At 29.4% G+C, this 20,204-nt stretch overlaps 1 protein-coding gene across 1 annotated transcript; it reads left to right on the top strand.

The window, feature by feature from the left end:
• Positions 1 to 3,770: 3,770 nt before the first annotated feature.
• LOC109818671 (strigolactones hydrolase CXE15) lies at positions 3,771 to 12,302 on the top strand. Its single transcript, XM_020384202.3, has 2 exons — positions 3,771 to 4,734; positions 11,840 to 12,302. Exons 1-2 carry the CDS (start codon positions 4,058 to 4,060, stop codon positions 12,144 to 12,146), a joined length of 984 nt encoding a protein of 327 aa, XP_020239791.1. The 5' UTR covers positions 3,771 to 4,057; the 3' UTR covers positions 12,147 to 12,302.
• The last annotated feature ends 7,902 nt before the right edge of the window (positions 12,303 to 20,204 follow it).

Below are 20,204 nucleotides of genomic sequence, written 5' to 3'. Positions count from 1 at the left end.
GATTTTAAGGCTTATTAGCCGTGATTCAAGATTCCAGATTAATAACATTGAATAATTTTCCTTATTTTCTGGGATATGCAGAAGAAGCTGAAGTCATTTGTATTACTTACATTTTTTATATTCTGTTTCCTGAAATAAAAAATTGTCGAGCACAGCCAATCAATACATATACTATCTATAAGATAAAAAAAAATTAGGTGTAGCTCTTCATAATATGTTCTTTTAGTCCATTATTTACTTAAAATCAGAATTTCACTTTAATAATCCAAGTAATAAGGGTTCAAATTAAAGGTTATAAGTTCAAATAAAAGTCTAATTGTAATTAAAATTATCAGTAACAATATATTTTTTGTTTCTTAATCTATATTAATTTTATTAATAGTGCATTCAATCAACTACCTTCTACATATGTCTTTTTTGTAGTTGGAATTAGTCATGAAATTAGCCTTTGATAAATATAATTAGATAAGACATTACACGTAATGATGAGTCTAGTCATTTCCTAAATTACACCATGACAAAAAGCTTTATTGTAACAATATTTTCTTTTGTCAATTTTTTAGGTAAATAGTATCCGTATTAGTGTAAAATATTTTATATTGAAATGAAATACTTTATTCTTTTTTAAATTTTAAAGTGAAATAGTTTTTTCACTTTTAGAAACTACGACTATTCGAAACCAAGAATATTAATATATATATATATATATATATATATATATATATATATATATATATATATTAAGATTTGATGATTTTTAATTATTATAATGTTTTATATTTGATCAATTTGTTTCTCTTCCTTTGATTGTGAGTTTATTATTTTGAATTTTGTTTGATTATATATTGTTGTATTTGTGGAATTGAAAATTATTTTAAAGTTGAAAATAAAAAGTATAGATTATAATATGTAAAAAAAACTTAGCAACAATCTTTAGCAATTAATTAAAAAATATATTTAATTATTGAAAATAAAAATTACAAGTCAATAAATATTTTATAAAAATCATTATTTATGAAATATTTATTTATTATAGTTGATAGACAAGTATCTACCGTAAGAGAGAATCTTTTCAAATTGAGTAATAGTAAACTAGTTCGCTTTTAATTTATGAAATTTAATTTATTTAAATTAAAATTTTAAGTATATCTATTTCATTCCATTTTATTTGACATTTTGAGGTAGCTCTTAAAAAATATAATTAATATGTTTGATTTTATAAAATAAAAAATTGTATGACTTTTTAATATACGTTTAAATGTTTTGAACTTTTATCAATAATTAAAAAATATTAATAATAATTAAAAATATAATAAATAAATATTGAATACTACATTAAATTAAAAAAATTATCAAAAAGTCAAACAAAATACAACAGAAGAATAAACACTAACCATTATCCTTAAAACACTTAATAATTGATGAATCAAAATGTTATTTATTTATTTATGTTATGAACCAGCATATCCTTCTCAAAGTTAAAGATAAATCCTAATGTACACTCCATCATTTCTAATACAATCCTTACTATAATTTGTAATACAAACATTGTTTTGTTTATTTTTTAACTAGTGTCATAGAAACATTGGTTAACATGCATGAGTCTTAATTTAAATATAAATATGTCGTAAACCTAATTTAAATATTTGAGTTATATTATTTATACAACAATTTTATAACATTATTTCTTTTATTTTTTATTATCACATTAACTCTTTTAACTTCATCTCTTCTTTTATAAGAAAACTAAATGTCCACTTTATTTTAGGGAGGGTTGGGCGCCGAAAGAAAGAGAATAGGAAGAAAAAAAAAAGGTAAATAAAAATTAATAGATACAATATAAGTGAAGTAATAAAAAAAAAAAAATATATATATATATATATATATATATATATATATATATATATATAAAAGTGAAGTGAAAATATGAGATGAGACAAATAGAAAAATAAATGTTTTTTTTTCTATATAGATCGCAAATATTTTTAATTAAAGACAATTTTATTCAAGTATGGTAAAATAATTTATGGAAACACCTAGTCATTGATGGATGGTGAAGCTAATGGAATAGTCTCCTTACTCTAAGGATCATGGATCATCAAGAACTCCTAGCCACTAAAGAGAAAGTGAACGTTCAAATGCAATGAAGAAGGCGTGTGAGAAACTTTCTAGATTGACTCACTCCACGAGATGATAAAGGACACTCAGTTCACTCACTCAAGGGAGATAAGAGAAGGAAGATCGAAAATGACCTAATGACTAAGGAAGGGATGTTGAGGCACAAAGACTCGCTCAATAATATATATTTCCAAAGTAATCACAAGGTTGGAGATCTAGGATACTTATAAAGGGAAGGAAAGGAGCTAGGGTTGCATTTGGACTACATAGTCGAGTAATGCAAGCCCAAATGCACTCAAATGCATCCTAAATGAACCCTAAATGCAAGTGTGACTCCTTCCCCCCTAAAAGACTAAAGTACCCTTTGACATAAAAAAAAAAAGTGGACTTTAACCTCACAAGTCAAGGTTTAAGTCCTAAAATAAATCTTAGTCTAAGTGTCCCATAATATAAAGGCAAAATGAGAAATACAAACAAAATAAATCCTACTATCTAGGGTACCAAAAATACAAGGGTAAAATAAGAAGTAAAATAAAAGATAATAAACCCTAAACTAGTAATATGAAGACTTAGGAGATGATCAATACTATACACTCATGATGAGCATGACTCTACACATGATATCTCCTCTATCATCGTTCACTCTCTTAACCATCGACCTAATGATAAGTCCCACCTGTAACTCTAAAGATGATCTTTCATCAGTATTAGAATCCTTTTGTAAGTACAAACCACCTGATATGTAAAAGTAAATGACTGAGGAATTAAAGACCAAAAGCCTTTAATCGAAAACTCACTAGTGGAAAATCAGTCTTTTACGTTACCGTTTTCTTGTCGGTCATAAGAATACCAAATGTAAAAAATATGCGATGACATTTTTGAAATTAATCTAAACTTTTTTACATTGGACCAAAGGGAGTCCGGCGTAAAAATTAAAATCTATGTCGGCTATGAAGTACAGTTTGACGTAGATTTCAATTTTACGTCGGACCGACGTAAAAAAGTTATTTTATTCCCCTCATTTTTGTGCGTGCAAGTGTTTTTACATTGTTTTCCTCTAGGGTTTTTCTCTAGCGATTTCCGGCAACGGTGGTATGAGACCTTTTTGGGTATTTTTTGGTCACGGTGAGCGGCGACGATAACGGCGACGAAACCCATTTTGATTATGAACCTATCTCTCCGATTGGGTTGAAGCATTTAGGTGTTTTCACGGATTGAGGTTAGTGCTTTCATGCGTGTGTTGATCTTTCTGTGTAAAAATGTTGTTTTATTCTTACATGAGAGTATTTTGACACTGTTTTCCTCTCCAGTGATTTCTGGCAACAGCGGTGCGAGACCTTTGGGCGTTTTCCGTTCATGGTGCACGGTGACAAGACCCATTTTTTATTCTGGACCTATCTCTCCGATTGGATTGAATCATTTGAGTATTTTTTGGACGTGTTCACGGATTAAGGTTATTTTTTGTTTGTCTGTCAATCATTTTACGTCAGACGTGGAGGATGTCCGACGTAAATTTACGTCAGCTAAAACACTCAACATAAATTTACGTCTCCCATATTGACGTCAAACTTTTTTCCGAAGTAAAAAATCTAAAATAACAAACATAAAATGTCTCTTTTGTACAACTGACTCCTTATATGAATTTTCTAACAAGAAAAATATCTGTTAATTCAGATATTTATGAAATAAAAAATATGTGTATATATTAATAATAATAATAATAATGTCATAAAAAAATTGGAATGAATACGGTTTATCTTTTCATCTAAATAATTTATGGGGCGATGATGTCGGCAAAAGTTCAAACGTGGGAACTAGTAACAAGTCACCAACATGGCGCCATTCTGGTATCTATTTGCCTCTTAGGTGCAAGTATTTATAGCCCTCATCACTCTCTTTATCTCTCACCACTAACACAACACAAAAACATCTTACTATAATGGCTTTCCCTCCCCACGTAGTAGAAGACTGCATGGGCCTCCTCAAACTCTTCAGCGACGGCACCGTTTTCCGCTCCCACATACACTTCCAAGAACAACCCTCACACACCCAACACAACAACCTCGTCCTCTTCAAAGACTTCCTCTACCACAAAAAATTCAACCTCCACCTCCGTCTCTACAAACCCAAATCCAACAACCATGATGATAACAACAACGACAATAAATTACCCGTGGTAATGTTCCTCCACGGTGGAGGCTTCTGCTTCGGCTCGCATGCATGGCCGCATGTCCATGCATGCTGCCTCTGTCTTGCTGCAAGCCTCCATGCTGCTGTGGTGGCGCCAGACTATCGCCTGGCGCCAGAGCACCGTCTACCCGCTGCGGTGGAAGACGGTGTAGAGGCGGTGCGGTGGCTGCAGCGGCAGGCGCACGAGAAGGGGGACGTGTGGGTGAGGGAGGGCGTTGACTTTGGGCGGGTGTTCGTGGTGGGGGACTCGTCTGGCGGGAACATTGCGCACCACTTGGCGGTTCAGTTGGGGGCCGGTTCGGGGGAGATGGACCCGGTTCGCGTACGAGGTTACGTGATGATGGGTCCGTTTTTCGGTGGGGTTGTTCGGACGAGGTCGGAGGTGGGCCCATCGGAACAAATGCTGAACCTTGAGATGCTCGACAGGTAAGGCTTGACAATTCAAACGCATTATTCCTGACCCGAAAAATTTTATGCTTATCTCATCACCAGGTGTCAGATATGGAAATGTTACTTATTGCTCATATTTTACATTTTATGAATTAATTCTACTCCATAATTTCGATTTTACCATGGTTTTGAAGACGACTAGTGGATTTTTATTCGGTTTGATTCGTTCAGAAAATCATTTCGTAAAGAATTGATGCGACTAGTTTAGAGTCGGTCAAAAGAAGTATCAGTAAAAAAATTGGTGATTTTTCAATTTTTAAAATTTAATTTAAAATGTTTTTGATAAAAATACATATGTAGTAAAAATTATAAGTTAAAATAACTTATTTTACTATTTATCTTACAAATATAATTTAATCATTAATTTATGTTAATTTATAATTTTAATATTTTGTTTTTTATAATTTATATTATATTAATTTAATTTTTTATTCTAAATGTAAACTTGTTATTATTAATAATTGTTATATTTTATTAAAATTTAAATATAAATATTATATTATATTTAGATTAAAATTTTACGTATATATTAAATGTTAAAAATCTATAAATAGAATTTTATTTTAATTTTTAGTGTTTTAAAATTAAAATATTATATTTATTTAATATTATTTTGTATTAATAATAATAATTAGTATTATTTTATTAATATAATTTAATCACAATTTAATCAGGGTTGAACTTGGATCTTATAAATCAATATCAATGATTGATCTAATTTTGAAAATACTAAATTTTACTTTTCAAACTTTTTTTCTGTGGACTTTATCATTTCTTTTATTATATTATTTGGTACAAGATGTTTTTCTAACACTTCATAGAATCTCTTGTTTCTTTTTCTATATTTATATACATAAGATTCAAACAAAACATTCATTTTACTTAAAAAGTAGTCGAGCTCAAATTTATTCTAAGATCAATGATTTGGTTGTTACTTACTATCTTTATAATTATTATTTTTTAAAATAAAATAGGAAAAAGGAGTGTTGATGTGCAGTTTAGGATTGAAGATAAATGACGGTGCATTCTGTAGTTTTAATGTTGTGAAGTAAAACTACAATTATGATAGATGAAATGATATAAAAAATGATGGTCAGATACAACAACACTGAAGGCGAAAGCAGTGTTGATGGTAGCGCTACTTAATGGATTATAAGAGCATTTCCAATGAGGTTGCTTACATATCACTGTCAAATCAGTTATAGTCTATTTTATAGATTGCTTAAATTTTAGCAGAATTGCTTCTACAAGCAACTTTGCTAAACTTGAAGCAACTCATAAAGTATGTCAGAACTGATTTGGCAGTGATGTGGTACAGGGAGTTACTTACTTATAAGCAACCTCCATTGAAGATGTTCTAATGATCATAGTAGTTGTAAATGATAATATGAAAAATATTATAATTAAATTTTAATTCAAAATTTATTACTTAATTTTTTATCTTTCGTAATAAAATACTTCTCTCACTTAATATATATTTTAATATATATATACTTTCTAAAAAATTCACAGTAGCTTATAGTTAACAAATTATCAACAATAATTAATAAACTTAACATTAGAACTGTTCATATCAGTCCACTCCATCCTGAGTAAAAGATTTTTAAAGAGTTTGAATTTAACAAACTATACTTCAATGCATTTTTTTAAATTGTACTTTGTGTTGTTTAAATTTGTGCCAACCAAAAATTTATTGATATTATTAAAATCATTGTATTCAAAGTATTATTTGTATCATTTATTGAACTGTCACAATTTAAAAAAAAAAAAAACGTCTCAATAGATTAAAAAGGGAAGATATTTATAAACTAAATTTAGCTTGGATTCTTAAGTGATATGTGACCTTTAGGTATATTAGAACAAGTCTCCTAGTTGAGGCTAAGAAGCGAGAGTGGTCTGAGTTTTCCTTCTAGTGTTAATGTTTTAAACATAAGTTTGTTGTCATTGTGTCTAAAATATCGTTCATTTTGACACTCATTGAGCTGTCATGATTTTATTCTTTAAAAGATATCTCAATGAATTAAGAAAGAAGTGTTTATCAACTATCATTAGTCTTAATTCTTAAGTGATAAAATTTTTAGGCATATCAGAACAAATCTCTAATTGAAACTAAAGAGAAAAAGTAACATAAGTTATCCCTATAGTATCAATACATAGTTTAAAACTTGAGGCTAAAGGCAAGAGAGACCTACGCTTCAAGACTAAAGATAATTTAAAAGTATATAAAAAATAAATAAATAATAAAATATTTTTTATAAATTATAAATAAGTTATACATGAATTAATTTGTAGAAATTCTTTCTATTATTAACTTCTCTAAAATTTTAATTTTAATTATACATAAATTAGGTTTAATTTATCAAAAAAAAATAATTTTTTAATATTTTTTATAAACATCTAAACAATCGATTATTTAATATCTAAAATAATATGAAATTGTATAATGATTTAGTTTCTGGAATGTGAGAAGATCAAAAGATCAATCATGGTTCGAAAGACCAAAATTTAAACATGTCATTGGAATTCCTAAGCGATAGTAACATTTGCTATAAAGTCCCTCTTGCACTACTTTATGTCACATCTTGGTGCCCTCGTTCCTCGTTCAACAAATTTGGAGAAACAGAGACGTTGTTGTCATGAACTTTTGTTCATATTTTTGACTTTTCATTTATATATTCTTTTACACCTCAATTATTACTTTAACTTTATATCTTTTTCTATTTTCTTTTCTTTTCTATCACATTTCACATCAATTGTACTATGTTTTCTTCATATATAGTATATATATTATGTCACGTGTCGAATAATCATTTATTCATTTGTGATTTTGGGTGAATTATCTGAAGGACCATTTATACAAGTGATGTATGGGTGTACCATGAAAAATTACCATTAGATGCATCTAAGCCTATTGGTTACCATACACCCTATCACACAATATCTAAATTTCTGAATTTTTTATTAAATTACTTTTTTTTTAAATTACCCAAAAATTTGAACTGTCGCACGTCAGTGTTCACCTTCAGAACGGGCCGTTCTAAAATCAGAACGGGTCATTCCTAATGAAAAAAGTAACACATACAAATGGACCAGAACGGCCCGTTCCAGATTCAAAAAAACGACATGAGAAGTTGAATCAAAACGGGCCGTTCTACATTCGGAACGAGCCGTTCCAAATGAAAAAATAACATGTAACGAATAAATCAGAACGGTCCGTTCCAGTTTCAAAAATAACAAATGACTAGTTAAACCAGAACGGGCCGTTCTAACTACATATTTGTCATACAAACTTTTTTTTAAGCAAAATAATATTTTTTTTTCATTCTACTAAATTACATTTAAAATTTAAGTATATTATTTCAATTGATAATGTTTGTTATTAGAATTAGAGGTTTATATTAATTATATGCTTAAATTTCTAATTCTAATTAGAAAATAACACCAAACAAAATTTTCTGCTATAAATATAATATTCTCTCATTTAAATCATTGCAAAAATTTGTTAGTTTGAGTTTTACATCTCGACATTTTCCTCTTAAAAAAATTATGTTAACAAATATTATTGGGCCTAGTTTTGGGCATTATGGGCTTTGGGCTTTTGATAGCTTCTAAGCTTAGTGAGCCCAATGAGTTTAATGGGCCTAGAGTTCTTTTTACTTGGGCTTTACATGAATGACCACCTTTCTCATATATTTGGTAGTATAAGAGTTTATATTGTTTGGTCTTGTATTGTAGGCCTTAGTATAAAACTTTTTAGGTTTTAAGCTTATTGGGCCTAGTTTTGGGCTTCATGGGCCTTTGGGCTTTTGATTGCTTCTGAGCTCAATGAGCCCAATGGGTTTGGTGGGCCTAGGATTCTCTTTACTTGGGCTTTACATGGATGACCACCTTTCTCATATTTTTGGTAGTATATGAATTTATATTGTTTGGTCTTGTATTGTGGGCCTTAGTATAAATTTTTTTGGGTTTTAAGCTTATTGGGCCTAGTTTTGGGCTTCATAGGCCTTTGGGCTTTTGATTGCTTCTGAGCTCAGTGAGCCCAATGGGTTTGGTGGGCCTAGGGTTCTTTTTACTTTGGCTTTACATGGATGACCACCTTTCTCATATTTTTGGTAATATAGAAGTTTATATTGTTTGGTCTTGTATTATGGGCCTTAGTATAAAACTTTTGGGTTTTAAGTTTATTGGGCCTAGTTTTGGGCTTCATGGGCCTTTAGGCTTTTGATTGCTTCAAAGCTTAGTGAGCCTAATGAGTTTGGTGGGCCTAGAGTTCTCTTTACTTGGGCTTTACATGGATGATCACCTTTCTCATATTTTTGGTAGTATAAAAGTTTATATTGTTTGGTCTTATATTGTGGGTCTTAGTATAAAACATTTTGGGTTTTAAACTTATTAGGCCTTGTATTGATGTCATTGAGGAAGGGGCTTCATATCTCACTCATGCTTAGCACCAAACTACCCGCACCTAATGTCATTGAGGCAAAGTCTCCTATTCTCTCGTATCTGGTATGACAAAACTCACGTCCGACCCTAATTAGGTAGAGGGCCTTTGTCTAACTTATGTTTAACGCCACATACATTAGCACCCAATGCAAATCCAAACAAAAAATGAGTATCTCTCCTCACACTAGGTGACATTTAATCAACGCCTAATGTTTGTGGCATTGACAACAAAACCACGAAAGTCTATGCACCTTAAAAGCAATTAAACTAATGTAAATCAAATTTAAAAATATTTGGTAACATCATTTTTTTAAGAGGAAAATGTTGAGATATAAAACTAAAACTAACAAATTTTTGCAATGATTTAAATGAGAGAAAATTATATTTATAATAAAATTTTGTTTGGTGTTATTTTCTAATTAGAATTAGAAATTTACGCATATAATTAATGTAAACCTCTAATTATAATAGAAAAACATTATCAATTGAAAGACTATACTTAAATTTTAAATGTAATTTAGTAGAAAAAAAAAATTATTTTGCTTAAAAAAATTCTTATGAAAAATATGTAGTTAGAATGGCCCGTTCCGAATTCAGAATGGTCCGTTATGGTTTAACTAGTCATGTCTTATTTTTGAATCTGGAACGAGCCGTTTTGATTTCGGAATAGGCCGCTCTGTTCTATTCTTCATGTGTTTTTTTTTCATCTAGAACGGCCCGTTCTGATCTATTATTCACGTCTTATTGTTTCATCTGGAACGACCTGTTCTAATTTTATCCTGTGTGACATGATGTATTATATACTATTAGATTAAATACATCCTATGATTAAAACTTATGATGTACCATTCACCACTTATTAAAGTGGTCTATCAGAGACATCACCTCCTTGTCCTCATGCCTTCAAAATCCATGTGTTTCGTAGTTATTATTTTAAAGTTTGAATGGGTCAAACTTACACAAGTTGTACTAATATTTTTTTTTGTTATTATTATTTTATTTAAGAAAGATAATAAAGTAGTAAAATGTATAGCAAAGTAGATAGTGGTCAAAATGAGAAAATTGATATATTGTGTATAGTGACTAAAACGTTTAAAATATAAAACAATAACTTTTTGTATGAGAAAAATTATCTGACTATAATGTAATTTTACAAGCAGAACAAGAAAAATAATTTACCGATAAATCAAAATATAAAATAACTTATCATTTTTGAAAAATTATATTGCTAAACAGCAAACGTTATTAATTAAAATTGACGTGTGTGAGGAATATCCTAACAGATACTCCAAATGTAAAACTTTAATTACATCTAATTAGTATTATCAAAACAGTATTGAAAACTAATATTATGTTTTTTTTCTAAATGAAACTGAGTTCACATATCTTAAATAAGATCTTATGTTTGAATTTTATAGATAAAGTAAAATTGTATAGTTAGAAAAGAAAACTTCCATAAAATAATTAACTATAGTTTTTCAAAGACATGGACAAAGTCAACAAATACTTTGCATATATAATAAGCTAATAATAATAATAATCAAAAGAAAAATGTGATGAGTTTCTCCTTTATCAACTCACTTTAAATTCAACCAATTTTCATCCTGTTAAAGAACAAAAAATAATTTGGGAATATTAAATATATTTTACTAAATATATAGCAAGATTAACATGGTTAACATTTGTTTGAATTCAGTTAATGAGTGTCTTAAAACTATTAAAAATATTAAATATATTTTACTAAATATTTTAATTACTTAAAAATACTAATAATTTTTATTTTGACGACATAATAAATATTTGAAAAAAAAAACTTTTTACCTGCAGTACCTATTATAAAGACAAATAATTAACGTGATATGTATAGCCTTTGTGATCAAATATTAATTTGAGTTGAATATTGTAAGTTAGATAAGAATATTCAATACAGTACCTATTATAAAGACAAATACTTATAGTGTCTTTCAAAAGAAAAGAAAAAGAAAAATATTTCTCTATATTATTTAAAGCACACCATTTTAGTTACGTTGGATTTACTTGTCTTTTAGTTTAGCAACAATTTTAAAATTTTAATTAATATGATACTCCATGTGAAAACTAAAACCTTTCTCTTTCTTTGAAAATACCTAATTCCTATGCAAGAAGTGGGTACACAAAGTGTTGAATATGTGTACAAAACCAAAAGCAAAATTATTCAGCGTGTTGACAATGACTTAAAATTCAATTCCGTTGTCATATCCTCAAACAACAAAATCATTGAGAAACTTTTATCAACCGAGGGATTCCACCTTTTAATTAGTTGCCTAATTCAACGAAGCATATCATGTGAAAACTGTTCACATTTGTGGGTTTTTTATTAGTAGTTTTAGTAAGTTACTGTATGAATTATGTTAATAAAAAAAAAAGATGCATATGATAAAATACTATTGTACACTCAGAGTTTCTACGTACGTATCTTTATATTGGTAATATATTATTTTTTTCATCATCACTTGAAAAATCTTTTATCAATAGAGATTGTGTGTCTATTTATAAATTCATATTCATCTTCTTTCTCGTACGATATAAAATTTTGATTGTATTTCAATAAATACGGATCAATAATGTGGTGTTAGGGTTTAACTCTTGTTTGAAGCAGATTTTGGAGGCTTTCAATACCTATTGGAGAAACCAGAGATCACCCATTGGCGAACCCATTTGGACCTGGCAGTCCAAACCTTGGAGATGTGAAGCTTGACCCTATCTTAGTCATAGTTGGTGGCAATGAATTGCTGAAGGACAGAGCAGCAGAATATGCAACAAGGTTAAAAGAACTAGGGAAGAACATTGAATATGTTGAGTTTGAGGGCAAGGAACATGGTTTTCTGACTCATGATTTATACTCAGAAGTTGCGGAAGAGGTCGTGCAAATCATTAAAAGGTTCATGCTTGAGAATTCTAAATAGAATTAATGTGTGGAAAAGAAAAGATCATCAAAGGGTCCTAGAGTTTTCATGTGTAGTGATCTTAAGTTAATCCATGTTTTCTAGTTTGGTAAAATGTGTAATAAAATGTACGTAAGTTGCAGATGGAGAATTAATGTAGTGAATTGGTTGTTTTTATATGTTATTTTGAAGTGGAAAATGCTGCTTTGTAAAATTTTAATTGCTATCTTATAATTTTTCGAATAAGAAATTTTTTCATAAGTATTATAAGAGAGGGAATAAATAAATAAATAAATTTTTTATAAGATAAAATTAAATTATATATAAATAAAAATCAACTTTTGAAAAAGTTATTGTGAAAATTTTTATATATTAATTTATGTATAAGTTAATTTTAAATTATGAAAAAAAAGCTTTTTCATGAAAAATTTATTCAAATATATATAGAAATTTTTTAACAAAAATCTTTTAAGTTTATTTACTAACCGGTTTGTCTTTTAAGTTTGATTTTTGTATAGAAATTGTTTAACAAAAGTTAAATTATTATTGTACTGCCCTATTTAAGTACCAAACTCGTCCCTTCCCAAGTTATCAAACTCAGCCAAAGGTTTATCGACCTGACTAAATAGCGAATTTGGGAGGTCCTCAGAAGCCCCTTCGCTCTTACATTACTCGGTGCTTCGAGGACAAGTGTACTGGCCTAGCCGATTTATGAACTTGTCCCTTACCAAGTTGTCAAACTCGATCAAAGGTTTACTAACTTGACAAAGCAGTGAACTCATTATTGCCGAACTACTAAGCTCGGCCACGAAACATAAACATCGGAGTATCACATCGGCCCAAAGAGGCCACGTCATCAAAAAGATAAAAATAAAATCTTGTTACCGCGCCGCAATCATGAGGTAAAATCCTAAAATTACCAATGTGCCGTAGACAGTAAAAACTCTAAAATCATCAAGGTACGCCTATATATGAGAGACATCTACACTATCAAGTACTAACTTTAAGCATCAGAGTCTCTTTTGCAAGTACCACCCCCATCTTGGAGCGGCCAACCTGCGAACTAATGGAGACTCACCAATCTCATCAAAGAGATCATCACTAGACCAATATCGGGTGAGAACAATTATTATTATTATTATTATTATTATTATTATTATTATTATTGTTATTATTATTATTATTATTATTATATATGTGTGTATATAGCAACATTGAAAAAAATATATATATTTATAATTTTTTTCCTTATATATCTATGAATCATTACCAAAAAATTGTCACTAAGAAAGTGTTTGGTATACAAAATATTTTTATTTGTTTGGAATATTTAAATAGAAAATCTTGTTTTTCATGTTTGGTAGCTGTTAAAAAAAAAAACAGAAATATAATTTCTCGATAATCATTTTTAGTCCACTTTCTTACAAAAACCATTTTCATAGAAAAGTATAAATCTAACTTTTTCGAATTAGGAGAAAAATTTTATAAATATAAAAAGATCACAATATTTCTTTTTAAAATAAAAATATCTTTCTCTCTCTCTCTATGTCTTTCCTTTTATGTCTCTTTCTCCCTTTCTTTCTCTCTCTCTCTGTCTGTCCCTCTCTCCCCTTCTCTCTCCATCTCTTTCTCTCTCTCTCTCTCTCCCTCCTTATTTTCTCCCTCACTCTCTCTATCACCCCCCTCTCTCTCTCCTCTCTCTTTCCTCTCTCTCTCTCTGTCTCTCTTTCTTCCTATCATATCTCTATTTCTCTCTTTCTTACATCTTATTATTTCTTGACCTTGTCAATTTTAGTGATATTATTAAAGTTTATTTTGTTTCTATAGTTTAATAATATTTTCTTGCATTTTTTTTATTTACTTATTTATTTAAATAAAATAAAATAATATATCTTTATCTTTCTTAATTATAATGTAGTATTTTTTATTTATTTCTTTTATTAAATTTTGTATTCAAATAAATTAAATTTTAACTATTTTTAAGATTTATCATTTCTAGAAATCATGATTCGTAAATATGAAAGGATAGTTTTATTTCTAAAATTTGTAATTTCTAAAAATTATGATTCCTGAATATGAAAGGATGTGATATTATACAATTTGACATCTCATATTATTTACACAGTTGGTCCAGCCATAATTGAAGATAGCACGCGTATCATGTCCTCCAATCCACCGAATTGAATTTGGATAGATCAAAGTTTTTGGGTCGTGATTTTACATTCTCGTTATGCATATTACATGCTTATATTCAATTTCTCAATCATTTTCGTCGGTTTGAGAGGACCTACATTTTTTCTCATCACTTGAAATGAGGGGATAAGCTCTTTTTATGTTAAATGTTATAAATAAATAAGTACATCCAATATGCATAAAGAAAAGCAAATTATGGAAAATATTCCTTTGCATGGTTTGTGGTGTTAGATAGAATACCACTCTGATTCATGATTCATGATTCGTTATTTAATCTAGTTAAAAAAAGGTGTTCTCAATAAGATGACTCATCACTGTCTCTCATTTGTTCTTCCCTTCAAACTTTGCTATTGGAACATGCACGGGCCTCAACGTTTGTAATGTCCTTGAATTTAGATATAATTTTATTAAACACAGGAACTTGGAGAAAAGGAAAAAAAAATCAGATGATGGATGTTATCTATAGTCTATTTGGATCCATATAAATGGATTATAATTGCTGTTAAGAACGAATAGGTGGATTTTGCTAGAGATAGAGACATAATGAAATAAAGGATATATAGGAGATGGACATGATTAATTATATTTTATTTTATAAGCATATAATTGTTGTGCTGTGATTCAGATTTGATCGCTGGTAATATAAAGTTATATGTAAATAATTTTGTAATATTATTAACTATTAGCAGTAAGAAAAAATTAATCATCATTAAATATATTAATAATTCTATGATATTATTTTAATCATATGCATATTGATTTTATTTTACAAGATCACATGTATATTTATTATGGTAATCGTATATAACTATGTCTAATTACTTACATGTAATTAACTACATGCGACAGATAATAATCTCGTGATATGATTAATTACTAGTAAAATAAATTTAATTATTATTAGATATTTGAAGAAACTCATACTATTATTAAGTACACATTTATAATTATAAATTATTTTTATTTACTCGTAAACATTTTATAAGTAAAATTAACTTATTTACACACACACATATATATATATATATATATATATATATATATATATATATATATATAATTAATTAATTAATTAGCCACACAAGTGAGTTATTGTATTTTTTTTCTAATCCTCTACAAGGCATGAGGTCTTATAGCATATCATGAAAAGTTTGTAATTTGTACTATGATCGGACTACCTGGTACTCTCAATTAATACATGAGTGCAATGTGCAATGTTTTTGAATAACTAAGATGTACACTTTAATAGTGATTGAGTGACAAGACATTTAAAAAGAGTGCGCAAACTTAAAGTTTTAGTATTAAAGAGTTAAGGATTATCATTAGAAATATTACACTTGTTATAAGCTTAAAACAAATAACATATTAAAAAAAATTAGTTATTTATGATAAGTTTTATTAATGTCATGATATTTTTCTTAAATTACTTTTATTATAAATATCTAATAAAAACAACAATCTAATTAAAAGTTCATACATTGATAATTTTGAGAATGTGATTAAGTAAGACAAATGTAATTAAATTTTACTTATATTTAAGAAGAAAAATATTTATTTTGCTTATAATAAATAAATAAATTATTAATTAAATATATTAATTCGGGTTGACCCAAGTAAGTACACTATGAGTGTGTATGGTTATTTTAGCATACTCAACTAATTAAGATATGCTCAATAACACTTTTGAAGCTAGTAGTTGTGAAAGAGTTAGTACATGGTTCTTTCTTTTCCTTTTCTTAGGATAGAATGACAATAATAATTGATATTTATAAAAATTATTTACAATAAATTTTTTACCAAATAAATTAATTTGAGTTTATACTTAAGTATTTATTATAAAATTTTATCGGTATTATAATACACATCTCAAGGATGTGTATCATTGGTGTAAAAAAAAAGAAGATGTATATCATTCATCAAGCTAGTCTAACTCGACACAATTTTGATTTAATAGTTTCAAATTTTAGAAATTAGGTATGATACATGTGAGTCATGTGACTTACGTTTATTCCCAGCGTTTTAATAAAATATAATAAAATAAGTAGTGTAAATAAAAACTCACATATAAAGGTAAAAGGACAAGGATTTAGGATTTCTCACTTCTAAGTCACTACTTAAGATTTTTATTCAATCTTAAACCCTAAACTCTTAACCTTAAAAGGATTATAATTATATGAGATACTAAATAAAATTGTAACCTTTTAATAATAAAATGAGCTATGGAAAACATAAGATAAATAGGCATAAAATCACATTTACAAGTTCTCAAAAGAAGTTTAAAAGTGAAGCATGATTGAAGAAACTTCAAAACTAAAATAAGATCCACATAAAACAAATATAAGCAAAAGGAAACATAAACTAATTCTCTAAATCCTGATGTCACATTAATCAAAACATTCCCATCAAAAGTAAAACCTAATCCTAAGTTTCATCACTCGCACACTCAAACTCATTTACTTGACATGCACCTAAAAGTGATGTTCATCTCAAGCAAGAAAAATATTACAACATAGAGGAGTAAGAATATATTTCACACTTATATAGACACATAAAAATATATAGATAATTTATGAACTTAATTAACAACAATACAAGCTTATACATTCACATTATATGAAATGTAGGACTCACGAAGACTCATATTCTTAATTCTAGATGCATGTGATACCAATCACACTATACACAAGGCACTCACACATATGAATCAGTCTAAAAGTACATGGACGAGAAAAATGACAATAATGGGTAATCAACATGCGATCCACTTTGACTAAAACAAATCCATCAAAAGTCAATCAAGCTATCATAGTTAACCATGATTCCCTCCCATACAACTAAAACAAGAGGTTTCTCACCATAACACCCTCATGACCAAGGTAAAAGACCACAAAAACCCTCCCACATAGAGGAGTAAGAATATATTTCACACTTATATAGACACATAAAAATATATAGATAATTTATGAACTTAATTAACAACAATACAAGCTCATACATTCACATTATATGAAATGCAGGACTCACGAAGACTCATATTCTTAATTCTAGATGCATGTGATACCAATCACACTATACACAAGGCACTCACACATATGAATCAGTCTAAAAGTACATGGACGAGAAAAATGACAATAATGGGTAATCAACATGCGATCCACTTTGACTAAAACAAATCCATCAAAAGTCAATCAAGCTATCATAGTTAACCATGATTCCCTCCCATACAACTAAAACAAGAGGTTTCTCACCATAACACCCTCATGACCAAGGTAAAAGATCACAAAAACCCTCCCACATAGACACAAAGAAAACTATACATGAATATATCGACTTCAAACATACCACACAAACACAAAAAATGCATAACGCATCAATGACACTTGTCACATGGATAGGACAAGCCTAGACTTTCACCCTACTAGACCATTGTCTTTAGACTTCAAAAATAACCAAGTACAACTTGGATTTCATGCTTCTAAGTCATTAGTTAAACTTATATTGTATCACGCATAATCGTCTCATGTCACATATAAGCATATGCATGCCTCAAATGCAAGAATCTATTATCTCTTAATAATTATCTTCCTCAACATCTCACTCTAATTACACACTGGAAACAACTCTTCTCACAATTTTTTTCTCTTCCCTAATTACTAACACAAGCATCTCAAACTATCCTAAGATCAAGCACTTAAAACAATCCACAAGCTTTTGTCACCCTAACCCTTAAAAAAATGAACACAATGTAGAGCACAAACCCATATAATTATTCACAAAAATTATAATAACACGTGTTCATATAGCAACGCTCAATAGAACAATCACAATTTCATTAAACACAAACAAAGTTAAACCTAAAGTGAATTAGGGATCACCTCATTACCCATATTCCTTATAAATGCCTACTTGGGGAGATAATCTCATGAAGTTAGAGGAAAAGCACACAAAAGGGGGGTTGAATGTGTGTGTAAACGAAAGAATTTTAAAACCGTTTTCGCAAAAAGACTCTTTTTCGTCTATAAAATTATTATTTTGAACACTTAAAAAACTGTGCAAGGTTGGTTCAGCAAAAGAGTTTGCATATGAGAGTTTATAGTCTACACAAGGAAAATGTTTCTTAAAATAATAAGTTAAGCAAGTTTATTTTTTTCTAAAGATAGTTGTAGTGAAAAAGAAGCAGTGGACGAAATTTTTAGTATGATATATCAGCTAAACAAAATTGCGTCTGAGAAATAGATAAAAGGTGCAAAGAGTTTTATACTGGTTTGCTCGAACTGAGCTACGTCCAATCTCCTTCAACCGAAGGGTTCCACTAATCACAACAGATTACAAGTATTATCAATCACTTCTAATTCGTCAACTTCACTTGTCAGTGCTAGTATTCTTAAACCACTTCTGGTTCCCCAAGTATTATCAACCACTCCTAGTTCGCCAACTTCACTCGTCAATGCTAGTATTCTTAAACCACTTCTGGTTCCCCAAGTATTCTTTCAACTAGCCTCTTCAACTTTATAATAGATAAATGTTTTGAGTGTATGTATAACTCTCACAGAGAGGATAGGATGGTTTCTACACTCGCTAAGGTATGCAACCTTAGTTTTACAGAGATATGTGTTTTGAGTGTGTTTATAACTCTCAAAGAGAGGATAGGATAGTTTCAACACTTTCTAAGATAAGTTATCTTAGATTTAGACAAATATACAAGATTGTACAGAAAGAGATGTAAGTTTCTTTTTACGTTCACTTTTGCTTATTTCTCGTTGCTTCTCTCTCTCTTTTTTCTCTTGTTAGGTCTTTGATATTTATAGCCTCGTGATAAATTTTCCCGTTGTTTAAATTTGAACAAGTTCGTTAGAGCAGTGCTTCCCGTTGGCACAGATAGTAGTTCGTTCATGGCCATATAAATCTTTCATTTAATGCATTTGATCTTGCATTAAATGTTTGCTTACTGAATCTGTGTTGCGTGAAGTCTTTTGTGTAGTTTTCTCACTTCTATTTTTGACTTCAATCATAACATAGGTATTTATGTTCTCTTTCCGTCATTGTAGTTGCAGTTGTCTTTTTCTAAAAAATAGGTGTACTTTCTTCGACACACGCATGCTTTGACTTATGGATACGCTCTTGTCTATCTTTCTTCTTTCTTCTCACAAATTTGATGACTTCGTGTGCTCTTATATAAGTGTAGATGATATTTAATATCTCTTGTTGTGAATAGTGGACTTCAGACGCTTTTCAGTATTCTTCGTCTACGTCTGGTAATGCATCTCAAATTTGAGTCTTCATTTGAGAAGTAGACTTTGACTTTTCCTTCTATCTAGTTAGTTGTGAAGATGGAAGACTTTAATTCCGTCTAGAACGTTTCTTCGTCTTATGTTATCCATCGTCTGATACTTTGTTGACCTTCATCTGGTTGACCATTAAGTTTCATTTGATGTCTGTACGGACTTCATCCTGTGCTTAACCAACTTTTGTCTTGTTCTTGATTTAGCCTTGTTTGATACTTGTTTTATTCTCGTCTGACTTTTGATCAGACTTAGTCTTGATGCTTAATCAACCATCGTCTGATGTGTTGTACAACTATGTGTAACAACACGTACTTCGTTTTTCAATTTTGCATGTTCTTATTTTATCTGAAACACTAACACACATGTTAGAAATAACAATATGTATTATATTTGTCATGTTCAAAACCTTGTTGGTAAAAAGCACGACGTCAATGGTCTGGAGGTTGTTCCACACGCTCCTCAATGTTGTCCTCTATATGTTCTCTTAGAGCTTCATAAACTCTAAAACTAACTTGTATGACCTAACCATTCATCCTCTCTAATTAATGAGGCAAACTTTGAGTTGGACTTCTTGGAGTCTAAACCCAAAGACTAACTCAGT

Source organism: Cajanus cajan, chromosome 7, assembly GCF_000230855.2.
Source record: "Cajanus cajan strain Asha chromosome 7, NIPB_CcT2T_4, whole genome shotgun sequence".
Taxonomy (NCBI): domain Eukaryota; kingdom Viridiplantae; phylum Streptophyta; class Magnoliopsida; order Fabales; family Fabaceae; genus Cajanus; species Cajanus cajan.
This window is presented reverse-complemented; position numbering and strand designations above follow the sequence as displayed.